The sequence below is a fragment of the Heterocephalus glaber genome, unplaced genomic scaffold (assembly GCF_053883595.1).
Source record: "Heterocephalus glaber isolate CG9 unplaced genomic scaffold, H.glaber_assembly_v1.0 deba00000474, whole genome shotgun sequence".
Taxonomy (NCBI): Eukaryota; Metazoa; Chordata; class Mammalia; order Rodentia; family Bathyergidae; genus Heterocephalus; species Heterocephalus glaber.
Window position 1 is genome coordinate 953,251 of NW_028258146.1, and position 21,480 is coordinate 974,730.

The following is a 21,480-nucleotide window of genomic DNA, read 5'->3' on the forward strand; positions in this document are numbered from 1 at the left end:
TTTTTTTCCCTTTTTTGGTGATATTTGCTAGGGCTTTGTGCATTTTAATCTTTTAAAGAAGTAGCTCTCTGATTCACTGATTCTTAGTATGGGTTTTTTAGTCTGAATTTCATTAATTTCTGCTCTGATCTTTATAATTTCCTTCCTTATACAGGCTCTAGATTCAGATTTTCCTTATTTTTCGAGGACCTTGACATGAACCATTAGGTTATTTATTTGGGCTTGCTTTGTTTTTATGATGTGGGCATTCACAGCTGTAAACTTCCCTCCGAGGCCTATTTTCAGTGTGTCCCATGGTTCTGGTATGTTATACTGGCATTATTGTTTGATTCTAATTGACTAATTTATTCCTTGAGGTTTCTCTGACCCATTGATCATTCAAAAATATATTGTTTAATTTCCATGTGTATACATAATTACTGTGGGTTTTTTGCTATTGATTTCTAGTTGCATTGCATTGATGATATGGATGAGATAATTTTGATTATTTTGCATTACTTAAGTATGTTTTATGGGCTAGCATGTTCTGTATTGTGGAGAAAGTCACATGTGCTTATGAGAAAAATGTTTATTCTGTTGTTGGGTGGAACACTTTGTAGATATTAATTAAATTGATTTGTTCAAAGTTTTTCTTCAAATCTGATATTTCCTTGTTGATTATTTGGGGTCCAGTTTATCTGTCTGTTTGTGAGAGTGGGGTATTGAGGTCCCCTATTATAATTGTGTTGGTGTTTATGTGATTTTTAAAATCCAGTAATGTTTGTTTTGTGAAGTTGATCTCACTGGTATTTGATCCATATACATTTATAATTGTTATTTTTTTCTGTTAAATTTTTCCACTAACCAATAAATAGTTATTTTCTTTGCCTCTTCTGATCTGTTTTGGCTTGAAATGCACTTTGTCTAATATTAGTATAGCTATTTGTGCTTTTTTCTAGATTCCCATTTAAGTAATATTATTTTCCATTCTTCCACTCTTTTTTTGGTACCAGATATGAAATTTAGGGCCTCCCACCTGCCCTCCCAATTGCAGGTGCTAGGCTGCTGAGCAACATCCCTGGCCCCATTCTTTCACTTTTAATCTGTGTGTTTCCTTTTGGATTAAATGTATTTCTTGTATATTGTATATTGTTGGGTTTTGTTTCTTGATCCATTACCCCAATATGTTTCTTTTGGTTGAGGAATTGAGACTGTTCTCATTGAGAGGCATTATGGAAAGGTATTGATTTGTTTCTCTCATTGCATTATTTTTCAGTTGCTGATTTTCTCCCCCACCTTTTCTGCTTTGTTGCTCAACTTGTCTGGTGTATTCATCTTATTAGATATGTATTTTTTTGCACTGTTGGCTTCATTGTGTCCTTTTAGGATACACTTGAGAATTTTTTGTAGGGCTAGTTTGTTGGTCATGAATTTCTCGGGTGCTCTTTGTAATGGAAACACTTTATTTCTCCATCAATTTTGAAAGAAAGTTTGTAGGATATGTAAGTCTGGACTGGAAGCTGTTATTTTTTAGAGCTTGAAACACTGCACTTCAATCACCTTGGCCTTACAGTTTATGTTGAGACTGCTCTAGTTTCATTTGGTTTACCTTTATAAGTGATTCACTGATTTTTCTCTAATACCTTTTAAAATTCTGTCCCTGTGCTGGACTATCAGTTTTTTGACTGTGTTGTGATGTGGGAAGTTTCTCCTTTGAACACAGCTACCTGGAGTTGTATATTTTTTTGTATGTTTCAGTCTTTCCTAATATTTGAAAGCTTTTCTGCTATTATTTATGTAAACCAGTATCTTATGCCAATTGTGCTATCTTCTGATTTTTCTCTTATTCCAATTAATCTCAGAATAGACTTCTTTGAATGAACTAGTAGCAATTGAATCAATTTTTCATGTTTTTTTGTTGTTTTTAAAGCGTCTGTCAGTAACAGGGTGTTGAAAGCATCTGTATCTTCTAATTCTGATATTCTGTGCTCACATTGTTCAGTTCTCAATATAATTTTTAATCTCCTGGATTTCTGTTTGAAACCATTTCATGGAATCTAGTTCTTTGCCAAACTAGTCGTTCATGTTTTGTATCTTTTTGTTTACCCTAAATACTTTATATTACTGTTTTCTGTGAGTTCCCCATTTTTTCCTTACCTCCATTATTTGATTAGCTTTCTGTAAGCCTGTCAAGCATCTCATTGATCTGTTTTTTAATCTTCTCTATTATCTTTTAAAATAATTTGGCTGTGTGGCTTTTGCTTTTTTTTTTTTTTTTCCCTTCAATGCTTCCCTGGTCAGCTTTGGGGGATTTGGGAGGTTTGAGGAGGATTTTTTTTGCCCAGTCATCTCATGTTTTTATTGTTTTATGTTTGTTTTCTATTGTTTTGTGTTTATATGTGTGGTTACTTACAATGGAAATACGTTGTTGATAGTATGGAGATCTCTTTAGGTAGTCTGCATTTTAGTGATTCACTCTTGGAGTGGGCAATTATATTCCTTTGCTTCTGTTCCAAGATCCAGTACTGAGAAAACCTATTAATAGCAACAACTAGGTGATCTTGGAAATATCAAGTAAGTCAGCAACAGTTATACTGTCCTAGGCAAACTAGATATTGACATAAGGTCCAATAACTAACCACTTTTAACCTTAGAAAAGAAATCTACAACTATAGTACAAACCCTAAGACAAACTAAATATTGATATACAGAAAGTACATATTAAATGCGGTAAGTATACTTCCACTAATGATAAGAAAGAATCCAATGGTGGTACCATAGAGTTAACTATCTAAATTAAGAAAATTTAATGGTTATACTATTAAAGACATAGGGATTGGAGGATGACAGATCTATTTTTCTCTGAAGATGCAGTGCTAGGCATTTGCACTTAGAGAACAGTGAATTTTGGGATGCTTTTCTTTTCTGGCTTGATTGTACCATCATTTTCATTTAAATACGGAGTATTGAGACATTCCAGAAATTTCCATAGAAATTTTACTTAAGGGATAGAAATGCTGGTTTCAAATTTCTGGGGTGGTGGTAGGGGATCTATAGCAGGTTGTCGATTTTAGATGATTAATCATTCATACTTATCTATTTAACTTAATAGGAAGGTGTAGTATTCAGTATTGTGATGTAGAGTGAGGGAGGATACCATGTGGTAATTGGAGGCTAATAGTCCTTGTAGACCTAGGAAACTAGCACCTTAATGGTGATGATGAGTTCATACATAAGTCATTTTGAAAATTTTCTCATAATCATAAATTATCTCATAATCTGATAATCACTTCCTGTTCTTCCATCCCATGAAGCCCATTTGCTTTGTGTCCCAGGTTGATCATGTGCATTGTCTATTCATGAGGGAGATGTAATCATTCAGAATGTAGACTTTTTTTGAAGAGTTTATTCAATCAGTATAATCATCTTGGATTCATGTGTGCTATTGTTTTTCAGTGGTTCAGCCATCACATGCCACTGTGTGTATGAACCACAAATTGTTTGTATGCCCACTTGCTGATGTCTATTTATTTTGTTTACAGTTTTGACTCTGAAAAATAAAGCTGGCATGTTCTTTCCTGTATTAATGCTTGTATCAATATAGACTCTCATTTCCCTGGGGAAGATACCTAGGTGTGAAATTATTGGGTCACACGTTTGGTATATGCCTAACTTAGAAACTGTACAACTGTCTTTGAAGTGGTTCTTTAAAGCAGAGTTTGGGATTCCACTGAAGACTATTAAACTTTACAGGTAATACCCCTCCCCCCACCTACCTCCTTGGGCCTAACTCCACCCCCAAAAGCCCCTTCTGTGAGCACATGTGGCTCATAAGGGACATCCCAGATCTAAACCATAACATTCTTCCCTTGGCCCCTAAGATCCATGTGCATATCTTTGCACAAAATGCATTTAGTGTTGCCAAAGTCTTTACATTCCAACACTGCTGAAAAGTCCAAGTCAAAAGTCTCTTCTCATTCTTAAGGCAAACTCACATCTGTGAGCCCCTGTAAAATTAAAAAAGAAAAATAAACAGTTCCAACATGCAATGGCACAGGGTAAACATTTCCATTCCTAAAGTACTAGTACCAAAATCTGTCAGTCACTTTTTAAGAGTAGTGCATGTTTGCAGTACATAATGTTTACATTTATTGTGTAGAGTTGGTATATATACTGAACACATCATAATTATTTTTTTCTTCCCCTTTACCTCCTCTCCCTACCTCCACCCTCCATCTCTTCATCTTCTTCTTATTTGAGAAAGATCTATCTCCTACTTCATATTATCTATCTTTTCTTTTGCTCTTTATTTATAATTTGGGATTCTCATATACAAGAAACCATGCAATGTTTATGCTCATATGTCTGATTTATTTCATTTAAAATTGTGGTCTCAACATGTATCTATTTTCCTAAAAATGACTCAAATTTATTTTTCTTTATGGCAGAATTGTACTATATGGGGTGTAAACACTATGGTTTCTTCATCTATTCATCTACAGGCTACTTCCAGGATTTAGCTCTTATGAATTATGTTGCTGTAAACATGGGTATGCATGTATCACTATAATATGATGTCTTTAACTCTTTTGGGAAGATACTTAGAAGGAGAATACCTTGGTCAAATGGAATTTCTAATTTTAGTTTTTGTTGAATCTCTATACTGATTTCCATAGTGGTTATATTCATTTACATTCCCACCAACAATGTAAAAAGGTTCCCTTTTCCTCATAGCCTTGCCAGCTTTTGTGATTATTTGATTTCTTCATGGTAGTCATTCTTTCTAGGGTAAGATGGAATCTCATGTTATTTTACACTTGATCTTAGCCAAAAGGCCAAGAAGCAATTCTCAGTGTTGTTTTAATTTATATTTCTCTAATGGCCAGCGACGTTGAACATTTCTTCATATATTTATTGACCATTTGTACTTCCTCTTCCATGTAGTGTCTATTCACTTCATTCACTTATTCTTTGACTGGGTTTTTACATTTAGGGGATCTAATTTTTTTGAGTCCTTTGTATATTTTAAATGTTAGTTCTCTGTCTGAGGAATAGATGGCACAATGTTTTTCCATTCTGAAGTTTTCTTTTCATTCTTAGCTATTTCTTTTGCTGTACTGAAGGTTTTAAATTTGATATGATCCCATTTGTTGATTCTAGATACTATTTCCTGTGCAACTGGGGTTTTGTTCAAAAAATCCTTGCTTGTGCCTAATAACTTCAAGAGTTTTATCTAGTTTATCTTCCAACAGGTTAAGTGTTTCTGTTTTTACGTTTAAATCTTTGATGCATTTTGAGTTTCATTTAGTACATATTGAGATATATGGATCTATATTCAATTTTTTTGCATATGGATGGCTAGTTATTCTGGCACCATTTATTAAAGAGGCTATCTTTACTCCAGTGAGTATTTTTAGCCTCCTTTTCAGAAATGAAATAGCTAAATGTGTTGAGGGCATTTTCTGCATCTCTATTTTGTTACATTGATACTGTTTTCATAACTATAATTTTTTACATAAAAATCCAGGACCGTACTGTTTCCTGCTTTGTTGCTGTTACCCAGAATGATTTTGCTATCCTGGGTCTCTTTTTGCTCTATATGAGTTTTATGATTGTTTTCTCTTGTCCTGTGAAGAATGCTGTTGGTATTTTGATTTGGATTGCATTAAATTTCAGTTTTGGAAGTATGCCTATTTTGACTATATTGTTTCTGCATATCTAGAAACAGAGGATATATTTCTATTTTCTGATTTCCCTTTTCAGAATATTACATTTTCAGACTTTCACTTCCTTAGTTAGATTAATTCCTATTAATGTTTCTTTGGGCTATTGTGAATTTTTTTCCTAATTTTTTCTCAGTGAGTTTATTATTGGTGTACAGAAACACTATTTATTTTTGTATCCTGCTACATTGGCAGATTTGGTTATTATTTATAGGAGTATTTTAGTGAATTTTAGGGTCTTCTATGTAGAGGATCATGCCAACTGCAAATAATGAAAAATTAACTTCTTCATTTTCTGTACATATTCCTTTTATTGCTTTCTCTTATCTAATTGCTCTTCCTATTGTTTTGAGTACTCTGTTAAACAGGAGTGGTGATAGTGGATATCTTGTCTTGTTCTTGATTTTAGAGGGAAGGTATTCAGCTTTCTCCTATTGAATAGGATGTTACTTTAATAAATGGCTTTTATCAGATTGAGATAAGATCCTCCTATAGTTATTTTCTTCAATATATTTTTTATCATGAAAGGATGTTCAATTTTGTCAAATTCTGTTTTTTCTGTGTCTATTGAGATAATCTTGTAATTTTTGTCCTTACTTCGGTTTATATGATATATTTTATTTATTGATTTGCATATGTTAAACCATCCTTGCATCACTAGAATGAAGCCTTCTTGGTCATGATGAGTGACCTTGCTGATGATTCATTGCATTCTGCTTGTCAGTATCTTGTTGAGGATTTTTGCATGTATATTCGTTAAAGAGATGGGCCTATAATTCTATTTTCTGGTTGCATCCTTGTCTGATTTTGGAATCAGGATAATGGTGGCTTCTAGGAAAGATGTTGGATGTAGTCTCTCCATTTCAATTTTATTAAAGAGCTTGAGCTGTATTGGTGTTAGATCTTTCCTGAAGTTTTTATAGAATGCAATAACAAATCCATTGATAGCAGATCAATAAGGAATTTATAGTGAAGATATAAGTAAACAGATAATGGGCCAAATAAACAAAACCATCAGCAAGTCTATAGAAGAAACTAATAAAAAGCTAACAGAGTTAAGCCAAATGATGAAAAACACGAATGACTAGAATAGAAGAGAATTAGAGTCCATAAAAAGTCCAAACAGAAATTCAGGGGATTAAAACTTCTATCAAAAGTATGGGTAGAAGACATGATCAGTGTAAGGAGAGTGTCAGAACTAGAAGACAGGGCTGTTGTCAGTGACCAATTAATGAGAGATACCTTAAAAACAAAAAGAGAACATGAAAAATGGATCCAAGTTTTGCTAGATGGTGCAAAGAAGACAAATGTAAGATTAATAGAAATTAGTGAAAAATCAGAAGACAGAAAAAAATGACATAAAACCCTTTTTACAGAGGTAGTAGAAATCTTTCCAATTGAGCGGAAACAATTTAACATACAGATAAATGAGGCATATAGAACCCCAAATAGCCGTGATCAGAAAAAGAAACCTCCCCATGACATATCATAGTCAAAATCCTGGAAGCCCATACAGTAACAGAAACTTAAAAGTGATTAGGAAAAATCAATGAATGATTTTTTTCCATGAAGTTTATTGGTACATTTTAGGTATAAAATACAGTTACATTCATCATTGGGACCTTGTACCATTGCATGAGTATCTTGGTTCTTTTTTCCCCCCCTTCCCCTGCCCTCCCTTTCCCCTCTCCACCCTTCCCTATTTGCAAAGAATTTGTTTCCATTTTTTTTTCTTTTCTCATATTTTTTCTTTTCCCTTCTTACCTTTCCCCATCCCTCCCACTTCCCCTACTCCTTTAGACTTTTACTTCCTATTACACAATATCAATTATACATTTTTTAGATTAAAATATCAAAATTTAGAGGACATTAGCACAGATTTCACAGAATTTAAAAGGTTATAGAAAGCATATTACAAAAGTCTTTCTTGAAATAAATTTGACGACTTCTAAGAAGTACTTTGGAAGACAAATTAATGAAACTGACTCTGGAGGAAATATAAAATTTGAATAGCACTTATTAAAGAAAGTATATTCCTAGCTTGTAAACCTAGTTATATGACAACAATAGGCTCATATACATTTTAACTGATAAATTATATCAAACATTTAAAGCAGAAGAAACAAGTAACACTTCTCCCCTCATTTTAGGATATCAACATTGTGCTAATACTAAAACTGGATAAAGATAATGGAAGAAAAAAGTATGAACAGAGATAAAAATTTGTTTAGCAGAATGAACTATTAGAAGTCAGATCTGGCAGTATGTAGACAGTGGTTTTATTATAGGGATGGCAGTTTTGATTCAGCATTGGAAGATCCACCCCCATAAGTTATCATTTTAACAGAGGAAAGGAAAAAGCCATATGATACTGTCAGTAGTTGCAGAAAAAGTATTGGACTAAATTCTACAGCTGTTCATGGTAAAAGCTATCAGAAGATTAGAAGTAGAACAGAACCTTCTCAACAGATAAGCCATGTACTCCATGCTTCCAGCAAAAATGCCTTATATGAATAGAAAAGGTACAATGCTTTCTCCCTAAGGTGGGAGACAAGGGCAGACATGCCTTCTCTTCATCTGTCCATTAAACTTTGAAACATGGGCCCAAACCAAAATAGTTTGGCAATAAAAAGACACAATTATCATATGATTGGCAAGGTAGAAGCAAAATCTTTATATGTAGATGAAATAAATGATCATCTATAGGGAAAATACTAAGAAATCTCTAGAAGCCCCTAGAATTTGTATTTGAATTTTGCAGGATTAGAAAACACAAGGTATATATAAAAATTCAGGTTTATGTATACTTGCTGTAAATGAAGAATTGGATATTGAAATTTAAAAGTTATATAGGAGTACAAAGGACCTAGAAAAGTTAAACAAAAAACAGTGTTGGAAGACACTTAGTACCTAATTTAAAGACTCCTGCTAAAGCTACAGTAATCAATGCAATATTGGCATAAGGAAAGACATACAGATCAATGGAATAAAACAGAGAATCTAGAAATAGAACCACACATATATGAACCACTGAGTTTTGAAAGATTATTTAACAGTAACATTTTATAGAACATAAACTCAATTCAAGAGCAGAGGAAAAGAAATTATTTTCAGCAATTGGCACTAGAACACCTGGTATCTGTATATAAAAAACTAACTTCAACCCTTTATTTAAGTACATAAAAATAACTTGAAAGGATCTACGAACCTAAATATGAAAGACTAAAACTATAAAACTTTAAGAAGAAATTATAAGGGAAAATGTTTATGAATTTAGGGTAGGCAAGAATTTCCTAGGATATAAAAAAAATGATGTATAAAAGAAAAAATTGATAAATGAGATTCCATCAAAATTTAGAACTTTAAATGACATCGTTAAGAAAATGAAAAGTAGTCCTTAAACAGACCATATTTATAATGCATATAACCTATGACCAGAATATATAAAGAACTCTTAGAGCTCATTAATAGACAACCCAAGCAAAAAGTAGACATGAGAAGATGATAAATAGCCAGTGCAGGTATGTATTGACTTATCATGGTCATGACTTTTTCTTTTTGTTGGATTCTCCCCCTTTACATTCAATTTTTTGTTGCGCCCAATGGATTCATTCTGCTGGGGTTCCTGGGTTGTGATTCTCATTGTCTTTTCCTAGGATATGGTCTAAAAATTTTCAGAGTGCTGGTTTAGTATTCATGAAGTTCCTAAGGTGCTCTTTTTCATGAAAGTATCTGTTTTCACCATCAATTTTGAAAGATAGTTTTGCAGTGTTCATCAATCTGGGTTAGAGGCTGTTTTCCTTCAGGGCTTGAAATATGTCACTCCAAGCTCTTCTAGCCTTGAGAGGTGGGACTACATAACCTTTGTTCCTTTTCTCCAGCCCCATTGTGATTAAATGTGAGTTCATGGATAAAGATGCTTGTTAGTTTTGGGACACTAGATAAAAATCTGTAACAGACCTAAAGTCCCAAAGTAAACTACTCAACTCCTTGTTTGCCTGGAACTGATGTTCCAGACACCACAATCTATAGAACAAGCTGCAAATGTCTGCTGACCATCAATACGTGACAGTCGACCACTAAACTTTGCCCCCTTTTGTTTAATTCTATATGTTAACTTCCCCCTCAACCCCCTATAAAAACAGCCTCGGACTCTGAGCCAGTTGCCTCTCTAAGCTATTTTGCTTTGGGAGTGCTGTCTGGCCAGACTAATAAAGGTCTGTTTTACTTTCCAGCTTGTCTGGTGTGTTCCTTCCTGGGTGTTCTTTGCTGCAGTCAGCTCCTCGGAGCGTTTGGCAAGGCCAACGGTCTTACATTTTGGAGGCCCCAGTGAGATCCCCAGGTAAGGAACCCCAGTTCAGCTGAGACTCTGTGGCGGGATCCAGCAGGAGACTCTCAGGCACAGACCTCAGAAAACCTCTGGAGGTAAGTTTTTGGCCAGTTGCAACCCTTTGTTGTCAGGAGTGAGGTGACTGACGGGCTGGTAAGCCTCCTCTGACCCCACGGTTTCTGACAAGGAATAAGGGAGGATTTAGTTTCAGTTTTGTTGTGGCTCCTGTTCGTCTTGTCACTCATACGTTAGTGTCCTGTCCGTTGTGTGTTTAATTTTGTATTTCTTTCCAAACCATCAGGGCGGAGATGGGAGGATCCTGCTCCAGAAATACCCCATTGGATTGTTTTCTTACTAATTTTAAATTGGCTTTTCCCCCCAAACAGGAGAACGAATATGGGGTTAAATTTTCTCACTGAAATCTTCTCTCCCTGTGTCAATTGGAATGGCCGGCCTTTGGAGTTGGATGGCCAGCTGAGGACTCTTTTGACCCAAGTCTCTGCAGGGTGGTATGGAAAAGGGTCACCGGACACCCTAGCCATCCTGATCAGTTTCCATATACAAATATCTGGGTTCGGGCTTGTCAAGAGCCTCTGGCATGGTTGCAGCATTGTTCCCTGCCAACAAAGTCTCGCATTCTGGTTATGGCCCCAAGGGAACCCCAAGAGGCCCAAATCCAGGCTCCCAAGCTGGTGCTCTCACAAGATCCTGACCCCTTAGATCTTGTTATAAGACCTCCACCCTATGTAGAGCCATCCTCCTCCTCTGATAAAGCCGGGCCCAGATCTCAAAACTCTCTCTCCTCCTCCTCCCGAAGAAGGAAAATCTCCAGATTCTATAACCTCCCCCTCCCACATGAGAACAGGGGCAGCTTATGGTCCCCACAGAGCTCTCACTGAAGGGACTAGTTCAGTTCCTTTTCTGCCTCTTAGGGAAATAGAACAGGGTCATTATGTCTATATCCCTTTCTCTACCAGTGATTTGTATAATTGGAAACATCAAAAGCCCCTTTTTCAGAAAAACCCCAGGCTTTGATCTCCCTCCTAGAATCTGTTTTTCATACCCGTGGCCCAACCTGGGATGATTGTCAACAACTTCTCCAAGCTCTTTTTATCTCTGAGGAAAGAGAAAGGATCCGAGGGCAAGCCATAAAGTTGGTGTTAGGGGGAACAGAGGGCCCCCTCGATGAACAACAGCGGGCCCGTATTGAGGCTCAACTTCCGTCCACCCATCCCCCATGGCAAGCTAATTCCTCGGGCGAGAGAGAAGCTCTCCAAAACTACCGTCAGCATCTCCTAGCCGGCTTGAGGGGAGCCGCTCGAAAGCCTACCGATTTGAGCAAGGTAAGCGAGGTCCTTCAAGGACCTGAGGACTCCCCTTCTGCCTTTCTGGAGCATCTGTTGGAAGCATACCGTACATATACTCCAATTGACCCAGATGCCCCTGCAAATCGACAGGCAATTAATTTGGCTTTTGTTACTTAGTCGGCCCCAGATATTAGAAAGAAACTGCAGCGGATGGAAGGATTTGAGGGAGAGAATAGGGAAAAATTGATGAGTATGGCAATGAAGGTGTTTAACAATAGGGATCCTTTTGAGGATAAAATGGCTAAAAAGATAGGAAGGGCAAACATTGCAGCCTTGGCAGATGGAGGTTTTGTCCAAAAGAAATACAGAGAGAATAAAAAAGAAGCTAAAAGTAAAGTATGGCCCTTGTTAGAGAAGGATCAATGTGCATATTGCAAAGAGAAGGGCCATTACAAGAGGGATTGTGAAAAGTTGAAAAGAAAGAGAGAGAGAAAGAGACTAAAAAAGGAGATGGAGTTTTCCTGGTAGATGAGGAAGATTGACGAGGCCGAGGCTCATGGCCGCTTGACCCTAATGAGCCTATGGTGACTTTGGAAATAGGGGGAACAGATGTCCAATTCCTTGTGGATACTGGCACAGCCCATTCTGTCCTAAAGACCCCCCTTGGAACCCTTTCTTCCCTAAAGTCCTCCATTACCGGGGCCACAGGACAGTCGGCCTCTTACCCTTGGACCACTAAACGAACTGTAAATCTGGGAAAAGGCACTGTTACTCATTCCTTCTTAGTCATCCCAGAGTGCCCATACCCATTGTTGGGAAGAGATCTACTACGAAAATTGGGGGCTATTATTTCCTTTGAGCCTGAAGGAGGGACTCTCAAACTCAAGCCACCCTCTGCCATTATGGTAACGGTTCCCTTGAAGATGAATTTAAGCTGCTAAAGGAGGGCATAGAACCTCCTGAACAAAAATGGGACTACCTTCAGAAAAAGTTTCCCCTAGGATGGGCTGAAACCAATTTACCCAGATTGGCCAAACACCATGCCCCAGTGGTGGTTCAACTGTTGGCCTCTGCCACCCCCGCCCGTGTGCGGCAGTACCCCCTTCAGCTGGAGGCCAAGGTAGGGATATCCAAACACATCCACCGACTCCAGGAAGCCGGCATCCTGGTCCCTTGCCAGTCAGCCTGGAATACACCCCTGCTTCCTGTGAGGAAGCCTGGCACCTCAGACTTCAGACCAGTACAGGATTTGCGGGAAGTAAACAGCCAGGTGGAGACCATTCAAACCCCTGTACTCTGTTGAGTCTCATCCCTCCCGGTCATGTGTGGTACTCAGTATTAGACCTTAAAGATGTGTTTTTCAGCCTGCCTCTAGCACCTGTGAGCCAGCCCCTCTTTGCCTTTGAATGGACTGACCCAGACATGGGAACAACCGGACAGATGACATGGACCTGGCTGCTGATGGGATTCAAAAACTCCCCTACTCTGTTCGGGGAAGCTCTCAGCAAAGATCTGCAAGAGGTAAGAAAAGTGTTTCCCCAGGCAACTATTCTTCAGTATGTTGATGACCTCCTGGTGGGGACTTCAACCAATAAAGAATGCATTGCAGCCACCGAGGGTCTCCTGAAAGCCCTCCAGGAACTGAGATATAGGGTGTCCTGGAAGAAAGCTCAACTCTGCCAAACCAAGGTAACCTACTTGGGCTATATTCTTGAAAAGGGAAAGAGGAGGCTGGCAGAATCGAGGGTATCTGCAATTCTCCAGATTCCGAAGCCAGGCTCAAAGAAACAGGTGCGAGAGTTCCTAGGGGCAGTTGGCTATTGCAGGATTTGGATTCCTGGCTTTGCTGAGAGTGCCAAACCCCTGCATGAGGCCACTGTGGGAGGAAATACACCCCTTGAATGGACTGAGGCTTGCCAGCAGGCATTTCAATTGCTTAAGACTGCACTTGCATTGGCACCAGCCCTGGCATTGACAGACTTAAACAAGCCCTTTACCTTGTATGTGACAGAGAAAAATGGGGTGGCTAAGGGAGTGATTACTCAGCTTTTGGGGCCATGGAAGAGGCCTGTGGCATACCTCTCAAAGAAGCTCGACCCAGTGGCCCAAGGGTGGCCTACTTGTTTGAGGACAGTAGCAGCAGCAGCTGCTTTAACCCGAGAGGCTGACAAATTGACCTTTGGACAGGATTTAACTTTGATCACTCCCCATGCCATTGAGCCCTTGTTGAATAGCTCACCTAGCAAATGGCTGTCTAATGCCAGACTGTTACAATATCAAGGACTCTTATTAGAACAGCCACACATTAAGTTTGCCACCACCACTGGCCTCAATCCAGCTACTGTACTCCCAGAATCTGACGAACAAATGCCCATCCATGATCGCCTTGAGACTCTTGAAAACTCGAGGGGAGGACGTCCAGACTTGACAGACCAGGCCCTCCCCTGCGCAGAGATAACATTCTATACTGATGGGTGCAGTTTTGTTTGTGATGGTGTACGGCATGCTGGAGTGGCGGTGATCAACCAGGACCACCAGGTGGAATGGGAGCAGGGGCTACCTCAAGGGACATCAGCACAGAGGGCTGAGCTGATTGCTTTAACTAAGGCTCTGGAATTGGGAAAAGGAAAAAGGATAAATATATTCACTGATAGCCGTTATGCTTTTGCCACTGCCCATGTACATGGGGAGATTTATCAGAACAGAGGGCTGCTAACCTCTGAAGGGAAGGAAGTTAAAAATAAGACTGAGATATTGGCACTGCTACAAGCCATCTGGTTGCCCTGAGAGGTTGCCATCATCCATTGCCATGGGCACCAAAAGGGGTCAAGCCCCGAGGCGATTGGTAACAATGCTGCTGATCAGACAGCAAGACAAGCCACCCAAAAATCAGTGGGGAAGCAAATGGTTCTGCTTCCCACACCGTTACTCCCAGAAAAACCTAAATATACAGACAAGGAGATAACGGAAATGAACAGGAGACGCTGGACTTGAGGAAGACATGGGTGGTGGACGACTAAGGAGGGAAAGTTGGTGCTCCCAGCCGCTGTAGCAGACACGTTGCTGCGAGAACTACATGAGTCTACCCACCTCGGTGAGGAAAGGATGATGGCTGCCTTACAACCCCATTTCGTCAGCCAGGGATAAGCCCAAAAGGCCCAGGACATGGTGAGATGATGCCCCACCTACCTCAAGGTAAATGCTAATTGGGTAACCGGGCCCCCTGGGGTCCAATGTGGAGAGTGAAGGGGTGAAACAACCCTGAAAGACTCCTAAGCCCCTTGAGATTCTTGAGTCAGATAAGAACATAATGAGCCAGGATATGAAACTGGTACAAAAACAAGGATGTTGACTTTTAAAGAAAACAACGAATATAGAAAGGATTTGAATGTCTGCTGGACAAGAAAGTAACATTCCCGGAATTGTAAAGATATATTTGACCTTTTCTCTGTAAAAATAATTAGTCACGAGATCATGAGGGGAGGAAGGGAGGGAGGCTGTGGGTAATGAAGGAGGATATATAAAAGGCTCAATAAAGTGGGAAGGAGAAGGCCCTCGCTCTCTCCTCCCTTTCCTTTCTCTCAAGTTTGTGTTGTTTTTCTTAATCCTCACCCCTCTCCTCAGGTACTGTTCCACTAGTGACGGCTGGCTCCATCACGAGTGGCGCCCGAACAGGGACCTGAGAATTGAGGACAAGGTGAAGGACGCCACTGGATTGTGAGCTCCGACAAGTAAGTACGGAGCGGTGATATAAATTATGGGGACTACTAGTAGTCGGATGCTGTTCGCTCAGATATTTAAAAAGATGCTCTGTAATCGGGGAGCTAAGGTTGGGCAACAGCAACTGTGTCACTTTTTGGAATTTGTAGAGAATGTCTGCCCATGGTTCCCCGAAGAGGGATCAATTGATTTGGAACTTTGGACTAAAGTAGGAAAACAGTTACAAGATTACTCTAGGTTAGAAAAGACATTGGAGTTTCTTTGCCAGCAGTGGCAGACAGGCATAAAGGTGGAAGAGGAGAGCCAGAAGGCTCAGGGCGAGGGACGAATAATTCCTAGTATAATTGCTGGTCTTGATCCCCTGCCGGTTGCAGCTCCAAGATTAATAAAAAAAAAAAAACCAGAAAACCCCCCAAAAACTGAGTGCCCTCCTTCAGCCCCCCCTCTTGTAGAAGGTTTAGATGAACCCCTCGACCCCTCCGATGCCATGGATCTGGAGGAGGAGGCGACTGAGTATAGTAATGAGAAATGGCCTCCTTTCTCTCTGATAGCTCTTACCGAAAAAATGAAAGTGAAAGATAAAAAGGATAAATCTGAAAATACACATCCTTCAAATCCTTTAGATATGTTATGGTTTAATTGGAAATGGACACAAAAGGAACAAGCACTGCTGAAGGAACGGCCACTTCGGCCCAGCATCCTGGCAGGGCTCGACCCTTTTCCTGAGGTTGCCCGCCCCGATCTTCAGCTAGATTCCCCTCCTGTCCCACGACTCTCATCCCCAGCGCCCCGCCCTCTCTCGGCCCTGCAGGCTACTTTACAGGCGGCCGCAGAGAGAGGGGAGGATCTGGCTGGGTTCCAAAGGGTCTGTCCTGTTTTTAAGGAACCAGATCAACAAGGGCAAATGGTCCGCATTCATAGACCTCTTCCTTTTAAACGACTTAAGGAGCTAAAAGTTGCTTGTGCTCAGTATGGCCCTATGGCCCCTTTTACCGAGGCCATGCTGGAGTCTTTAAGCTCGGGTGCTCTCCCTCCTGGGGATTGGAAACAAATAGCTAGAGCGTGCCTCTCTGGTGGAGATTATCTATTGTGGAAGACAGAGTTCGCTACTTCCTTATCAAGGACTTGGAGTTCTTTTTATATTTACAGGTATAAAAGCACTTTCATTCCTTCTGATTCTAATTTCAAGAGATCTCTGTTAATTATTCCAAAGTTTTTGACCAGTCATACAATTACAAATCTAATAATCATAAAAAGGATATTATAATTCAATTTGGCCAAATATATTTGAGTACACTCTAATTTTATAAATTGTCTTATATGTTTGTCTGTTGTCTGTTGTTTGTCTGTTTGTACGGTTGAGCTCAATTTTTTTTTTCTCTTCCTTTTCACCTTTTGAAAAAAAAATTTTTTTTTTCTCAAAAGATATTCACCTATTGTTAAATTGCCTTACAGATAAATGTTATTAAATTAAAGGCATGCCCTCCTTCCCAGGTTGCTAACTGATCAAAGTGCCACCGAGATTTATTTTATAAAAGTAATGTGTATTGTCACCTACATGCAATAATCAAATTGCAATAAGCAGTTGTAAAATAAGAAGATATATATATTCTTATTCTTTGTTTGTCAAAATAAATAGAGACTGTGGGTACTCCCTTTGGTGAATAAAGAAGTGGCCACCCAGAAAATAATTATTCTGGTCTTAATTCACTAAAGGGACCCCCTAGTAATTTTTATAATCTTATGGGAGACACACCACAACAAATATTGTCTCAATATGTTGTTATAAATTGATTACATTGGTTATCGTTGAAGTTTAAATTCTAAATATGTTATAAATTGATTACATTGGTTATCATTGATGTTTAACTGCTAAATATGTTATTGTAAAATGTTTACATTGGTTAAGTTCTAAATATGTTATTGTAATATGTCCACATTGGTCATCTTCAAAAGCTTAATTTCTGTGTCATAAAAAAGAGAGTGTTATTGGAAAGATGGTTTTGGTACCAAACTACAGTGAAAAACATAAGGTTCTATGTGACTGTGATATTTATTACTGCTCCTTTTCTGGTGTTCAAAATGTATTCATGCCCTCTAATTATATGGGTCTTCCAACATATTGTTTATGGTAATAACCTTTTGATTCAGGTATTTGCCCTTCTCTTATGCTCCAGCCACCTATGAAAATAGGCACACTTGTATGCTGATATATAAAACTGGTATACCCTATAATCCCCAGGGGCAGGGGATTGTTGAACGAGCTCATAATACCCTTAAACATCAGCTTCAGAAAATAAAAAAGGGGGAGTTATACCCCTTGTCTCCTCAGAATCTCTTAAACCATACCCTTTTCATTTTGAATTTTCCAATGTATGAATAAAACACTCACCAATAACAGGACCATACCATGGGCCAGATGTAGAGTGGACTGGCTGGCCATCTATAACTTCACTGATCAACAAGAAGTGCTACAGGATTGGAGTGCCCAATTGGACAATTGTCAAGGTGGGGCGAACACAGAACAGCAGTTGACTGTGGAACTTTGGCGAGTACCTTCTGGCCCTTTTCAGCCCATGATATGGAAATTTATGGTTGCCATGGGGGGAATAAAAAGGATTGGTGTGGGGCCAGACTCTGGGTTGGAGGGAAACATCACAGCTTGTGTGCCCCAGCCCTACTTACTGTTATTGGGAGGTTTTGAGATTGATTATGAAAGTGGAACTCATCAATTGAATGTAACGTGATAATTGTACATTGTCAAATTGTGTGAAATTCGGGTATCAAAATGTTTTAATAATTCATCAGCCCTCTTTTGTAATGTTGCCAGTTAATCTTTCAGAACCATGGTATACAGAAAAAGGACTTCAAATATTGGAGAGTCTAAATGGTTTATTGAAAAGAGAAAAAAGGGTGGCCGGCATGATTGTAGCCGGAATTGTTATCTTTATAGCATTTTTGATTAGCTTATCTACTGCCCCGGTTGCTTTATCTCAGTCTGTGCAAACAGCAGCTTTTGTAGATAATCTTTCACTGAATGTATCACAAGGCTTAGAGTTGCAAGAAGACATTGATGTAAAAATGGAAGAGAAATTGAATGCTCTTTTTGACACAGTAATATATTTGGGACGCTCCCTTGAGGCTCTCAAACATAGAAACCGTTTACAGTGCCATGCAGAATATCATTGGATCTGTGTCACCTCACTAGTTTATAATATAACAGATTATAACTGGCAGATGGTCCAGGACATCTAAAAGGGGCATGGTCACATGGCAATGAAACCTCCGACCTATTAAAGCTCCATCAGCAGATATTGAGCATTCAACAAGCAGGAAGAACAAGCCTGTCACCTGCGCAGGTGGCACAGTCCCTTTATGATCATTTGAAAACGTTGGTGCCTTCCTCATTTTTTGCCAAACACATAGTGACAGGTCTTGGACTACTGGCTGGCAGACTTCTGCTTATGTTTCTTTTTTTTGTCATATTCAGCCAGTATGTTCGATCCATGTTCTCAACATTGGCTGTTCGATTACATTATCAAAAATTGATCACCCCTAAGTAAGAGGCCGGTTAGTCAATGACGGGTTTGAGACCAGGAGAATCCCTTACCAACCTAAGGCAGGGAAGATTCTCTTCCCAGTGACGGGTAAGGTGGGATTTTGTCCTGAGATCTCACCTAAGACAGGCACGGTCATCTAATAAATAAAGAAGGGGGAGATGTGGAGAGCGAAGGGTCGAAACAACCCTGAAAGACTCCTAAGCTCCTTGAGATTCTTGAGTCAGATAAGAACATAATGAGCCAGGATATGAAACTGGTACAAAAACAAAGATGTTGACTTTTAAAGAAAACAACGAATATAGAAAGGATTTGAATGTCTGCTGGACAAGAAAGTAACATTCCTGGAATTGTAAAGATATATTTGACCTTTTCTCTGTAAAAATAATTAGTCACGAGATCATGAGGGGAGGAAGGGAGGGAGGCTGTGGGTAATGAAGGAGGATATATAAAAGGCTCAATAAAGTGGGAAGGAGAAGGCCCTCGCTCTCTCCTCCCTTTCCTTTCTCTCAAGTTTGTGTTTTTTTCTTAATCCTCACCCCTCTCCTCAGGTACTGTTCCACTAGTGACGGCTGGCTCCGTCAGTCCAACACAGAGGACTAACTCCAGGAGAACATTGGAAGTTGGACTTTACTGAAATAAAGCCTGGCATGTATGGGTACAAATACCTGGTAGTTTTTGTGGATACATTTTCAGGATGGGTAGAAGCATACCCCACCAAGAGGGAGACAGCAGAAGTAACAGTTAAAAAGCTCCTGGCAGAAATAGTTCCCCGTTTTGGTTTGCCCTTAGTTCTGGGGTCTGACAATGGTCCAGTCTTTACGGCTAAGATATCTAAGTTAATTAGTAATATCCTTGGAATAAAGTGGAATCTAAAGCCGTTCATCAGCTTCAGTCAGATGAGACATTACAAAAGAAAATGACTAGTCCAAATGAAAAACCTTTTCAACCTTTACCCTATAAGCTGGGAGATTTGGTTTTTATTTGCAGGTTTGATTCCAAGACCCTGGAACCTCATTGGAAGGGACTGGTTCCTGTTGTCCTGTCAACTCCCTTGGCAGTGAAGGTGGCTGGACATTCTGCCTGGATACATCGCAACCATCTAAAAGCAGAACCCCCCCCACAGACATCAAAAAGGACAAATGGAAGGTTATCAGCCAACCAGGTGACCAAAAGCTAAGACTGGAATGGGTTGGAGATGTTTCACCTTAATGATAATATTCTCTGGGACACTGGCATTATTGTGCCCAAGAGGACTAGATCACACAAAAAAATGTATGGATTCAATTGGCAAACTTGCTTAACTTGTCTGAATTCTGCTTAAATGTTGATGTAAATTCCCATTATGTGCTGTGAAGCTGTCTCATTCCGTTATGCACCTCTTTAGAATTAATACAACCCTATACCCTATTGAAGGACATCCCAGGAAAAAATCTTACTTACATGGATAGTTATAATTGGAGACATGACACCTGCCATAAAACTAAAAATGCTGTCAAATTATATACACACAAGGTAATTATGTCAAACAAAACTGAATGTGCTATGTATGAAAATTGTGCAACCAAATGTCTGAGGATAAAACGGTCAAAAGGGATGTCCTGCCATATAAAACAAAAAATTGTGTGTAACAATTGTCATATCTCCCTGCCCACAGGATGGTTTTATACCTGTGAAGGAATAACCTTTAATTATATTCCAGCAAATTTAACCAAGACCTGTTGCTGTTTGAGTCGCCTAGCTGTAGTGTTGCCAGACAGAACTGATTTGATCGTGCCTAACAGAACTAAACGTTGGTCACCTTACACTGCACCAGGATGCAATGATGACGTGGGTCTGTTAACAGATGCTGAAGTAATAACCATGATAGCATCTTTTGTTGCCCTGCCTTCTATAGGAGTCCATGCTGAAAAGGCAGTACAAAAATTAGCTTGCAAGGTGGTCAAAGGGTTAAATGCTACCTCATCAGCCTTGGCATTAATTAACCAAGAGTTACAGGAACAGAGACAGGCAATCTTAGATAATAGAGCAGCAATAGACTATTTGTTGCTCCTCCACCACCAAGGTTGTGAAAGAGTAAAAAATATGTGTTGTTTCAATCTTACCGATAATGGTCCAAAGATTGAAGAAAAGGTAAAACAATTAGAAGATCTAGCTAAAAAAATATATAATGAGGATGGTGGGGACTTGTTCAAATGGTTAACTTCATGGTTGCCCAACCTACAATGGTTAAAACAACTTTTTCTTGTCATCATAGTTGTGTGTACATGCTTATTATTGTCATGTTGTTGTATACAATGGATACCTACATTTGTGCGTAAGATTACTTAAGTTCCAAAAATCAGTGGGGAATGTGGGACTGCATAACCTTTGTTCCTTTTCTCCAGCCCCATTGTGATTAAATGTGAGTTCATGGATAAAGATGCTTGTTAGTTTTGGGACACTAGATAAAAATCTGTAACAGACCTAAAGTCCCAAAGTAAACTACTCAACTCCTTGTTTGCCCGGAACTGATGTTCCAGACACCACATTCTATAGAACAAGCTGCAAATGTCTGCTGACCATCAATACATGACAGTCAACCACTAACCTTTGTCCCCTTTTCTTTAATTCTATATGTTAACTTCCCCCTCAACCCCCTATAAAAACAGCCTCGGACTCTGAGCCAGTTGCCTCTCTAAGCTATTTTGCTTTGGGAGTGCCGTCTGGCCAGACTAATAAAGGTCTGTTTTACTTTCCAGCTTGTCTGGTGTGTTCCTTCCCAGGTGTTCTTCGCTGCAGTCAGCTCCTCGGAGCTTTTGGTAAGGCCAACGGTCTTACAGAGGGTTTGTGTTGAGAAGTCTGCTGTGATTCTGATGGGCTTT

The 21,480-nt window shown here is 39.3% G+C and overlaps 1 protein-coding gene across 8 annotated transcripts in view; it reads left to right on the forward strand.

Moving 5' to 3' along the window:
• Nucleotides 1–19,129, forward strand: part of LOC110346938 (endogenous retrovirus group K member 7 Gag polyprotein-like) — a 194,818-nt gene extending 175,689 nt beyond the window's left edge. For 7 of the 8 annotated variants that reach the window (XM_087204386.1, XM_087204390.1, XM_087204385.1 and 4 more), the window contains 2 exons: nucleotides 9,938–12,860; nucleotides 14,275–19,129. In XM_087204386.1, coding sequence (XP_087060512.1) covers nucleotides 15,097–16,326 — 1,230 coding nt within the window. In that variant the 5' untranslated portion in view covers nucleotides 9,938–12,860; nucleotides 14,275–15,096 and the 3' untranslated portion in view covers nucleotides 16,327–19,129. The remainder of the gene's footprint in view (nucleotides 1–9,937; nucleotides 12,861–14,274) is intronic. The other variant, XM_087204392.1, reaches the window with a different exon arrangement.
• The last annotated feature ends 2,351 nt before the right edge of the window (nucleotides 19,130–21,480 follow it).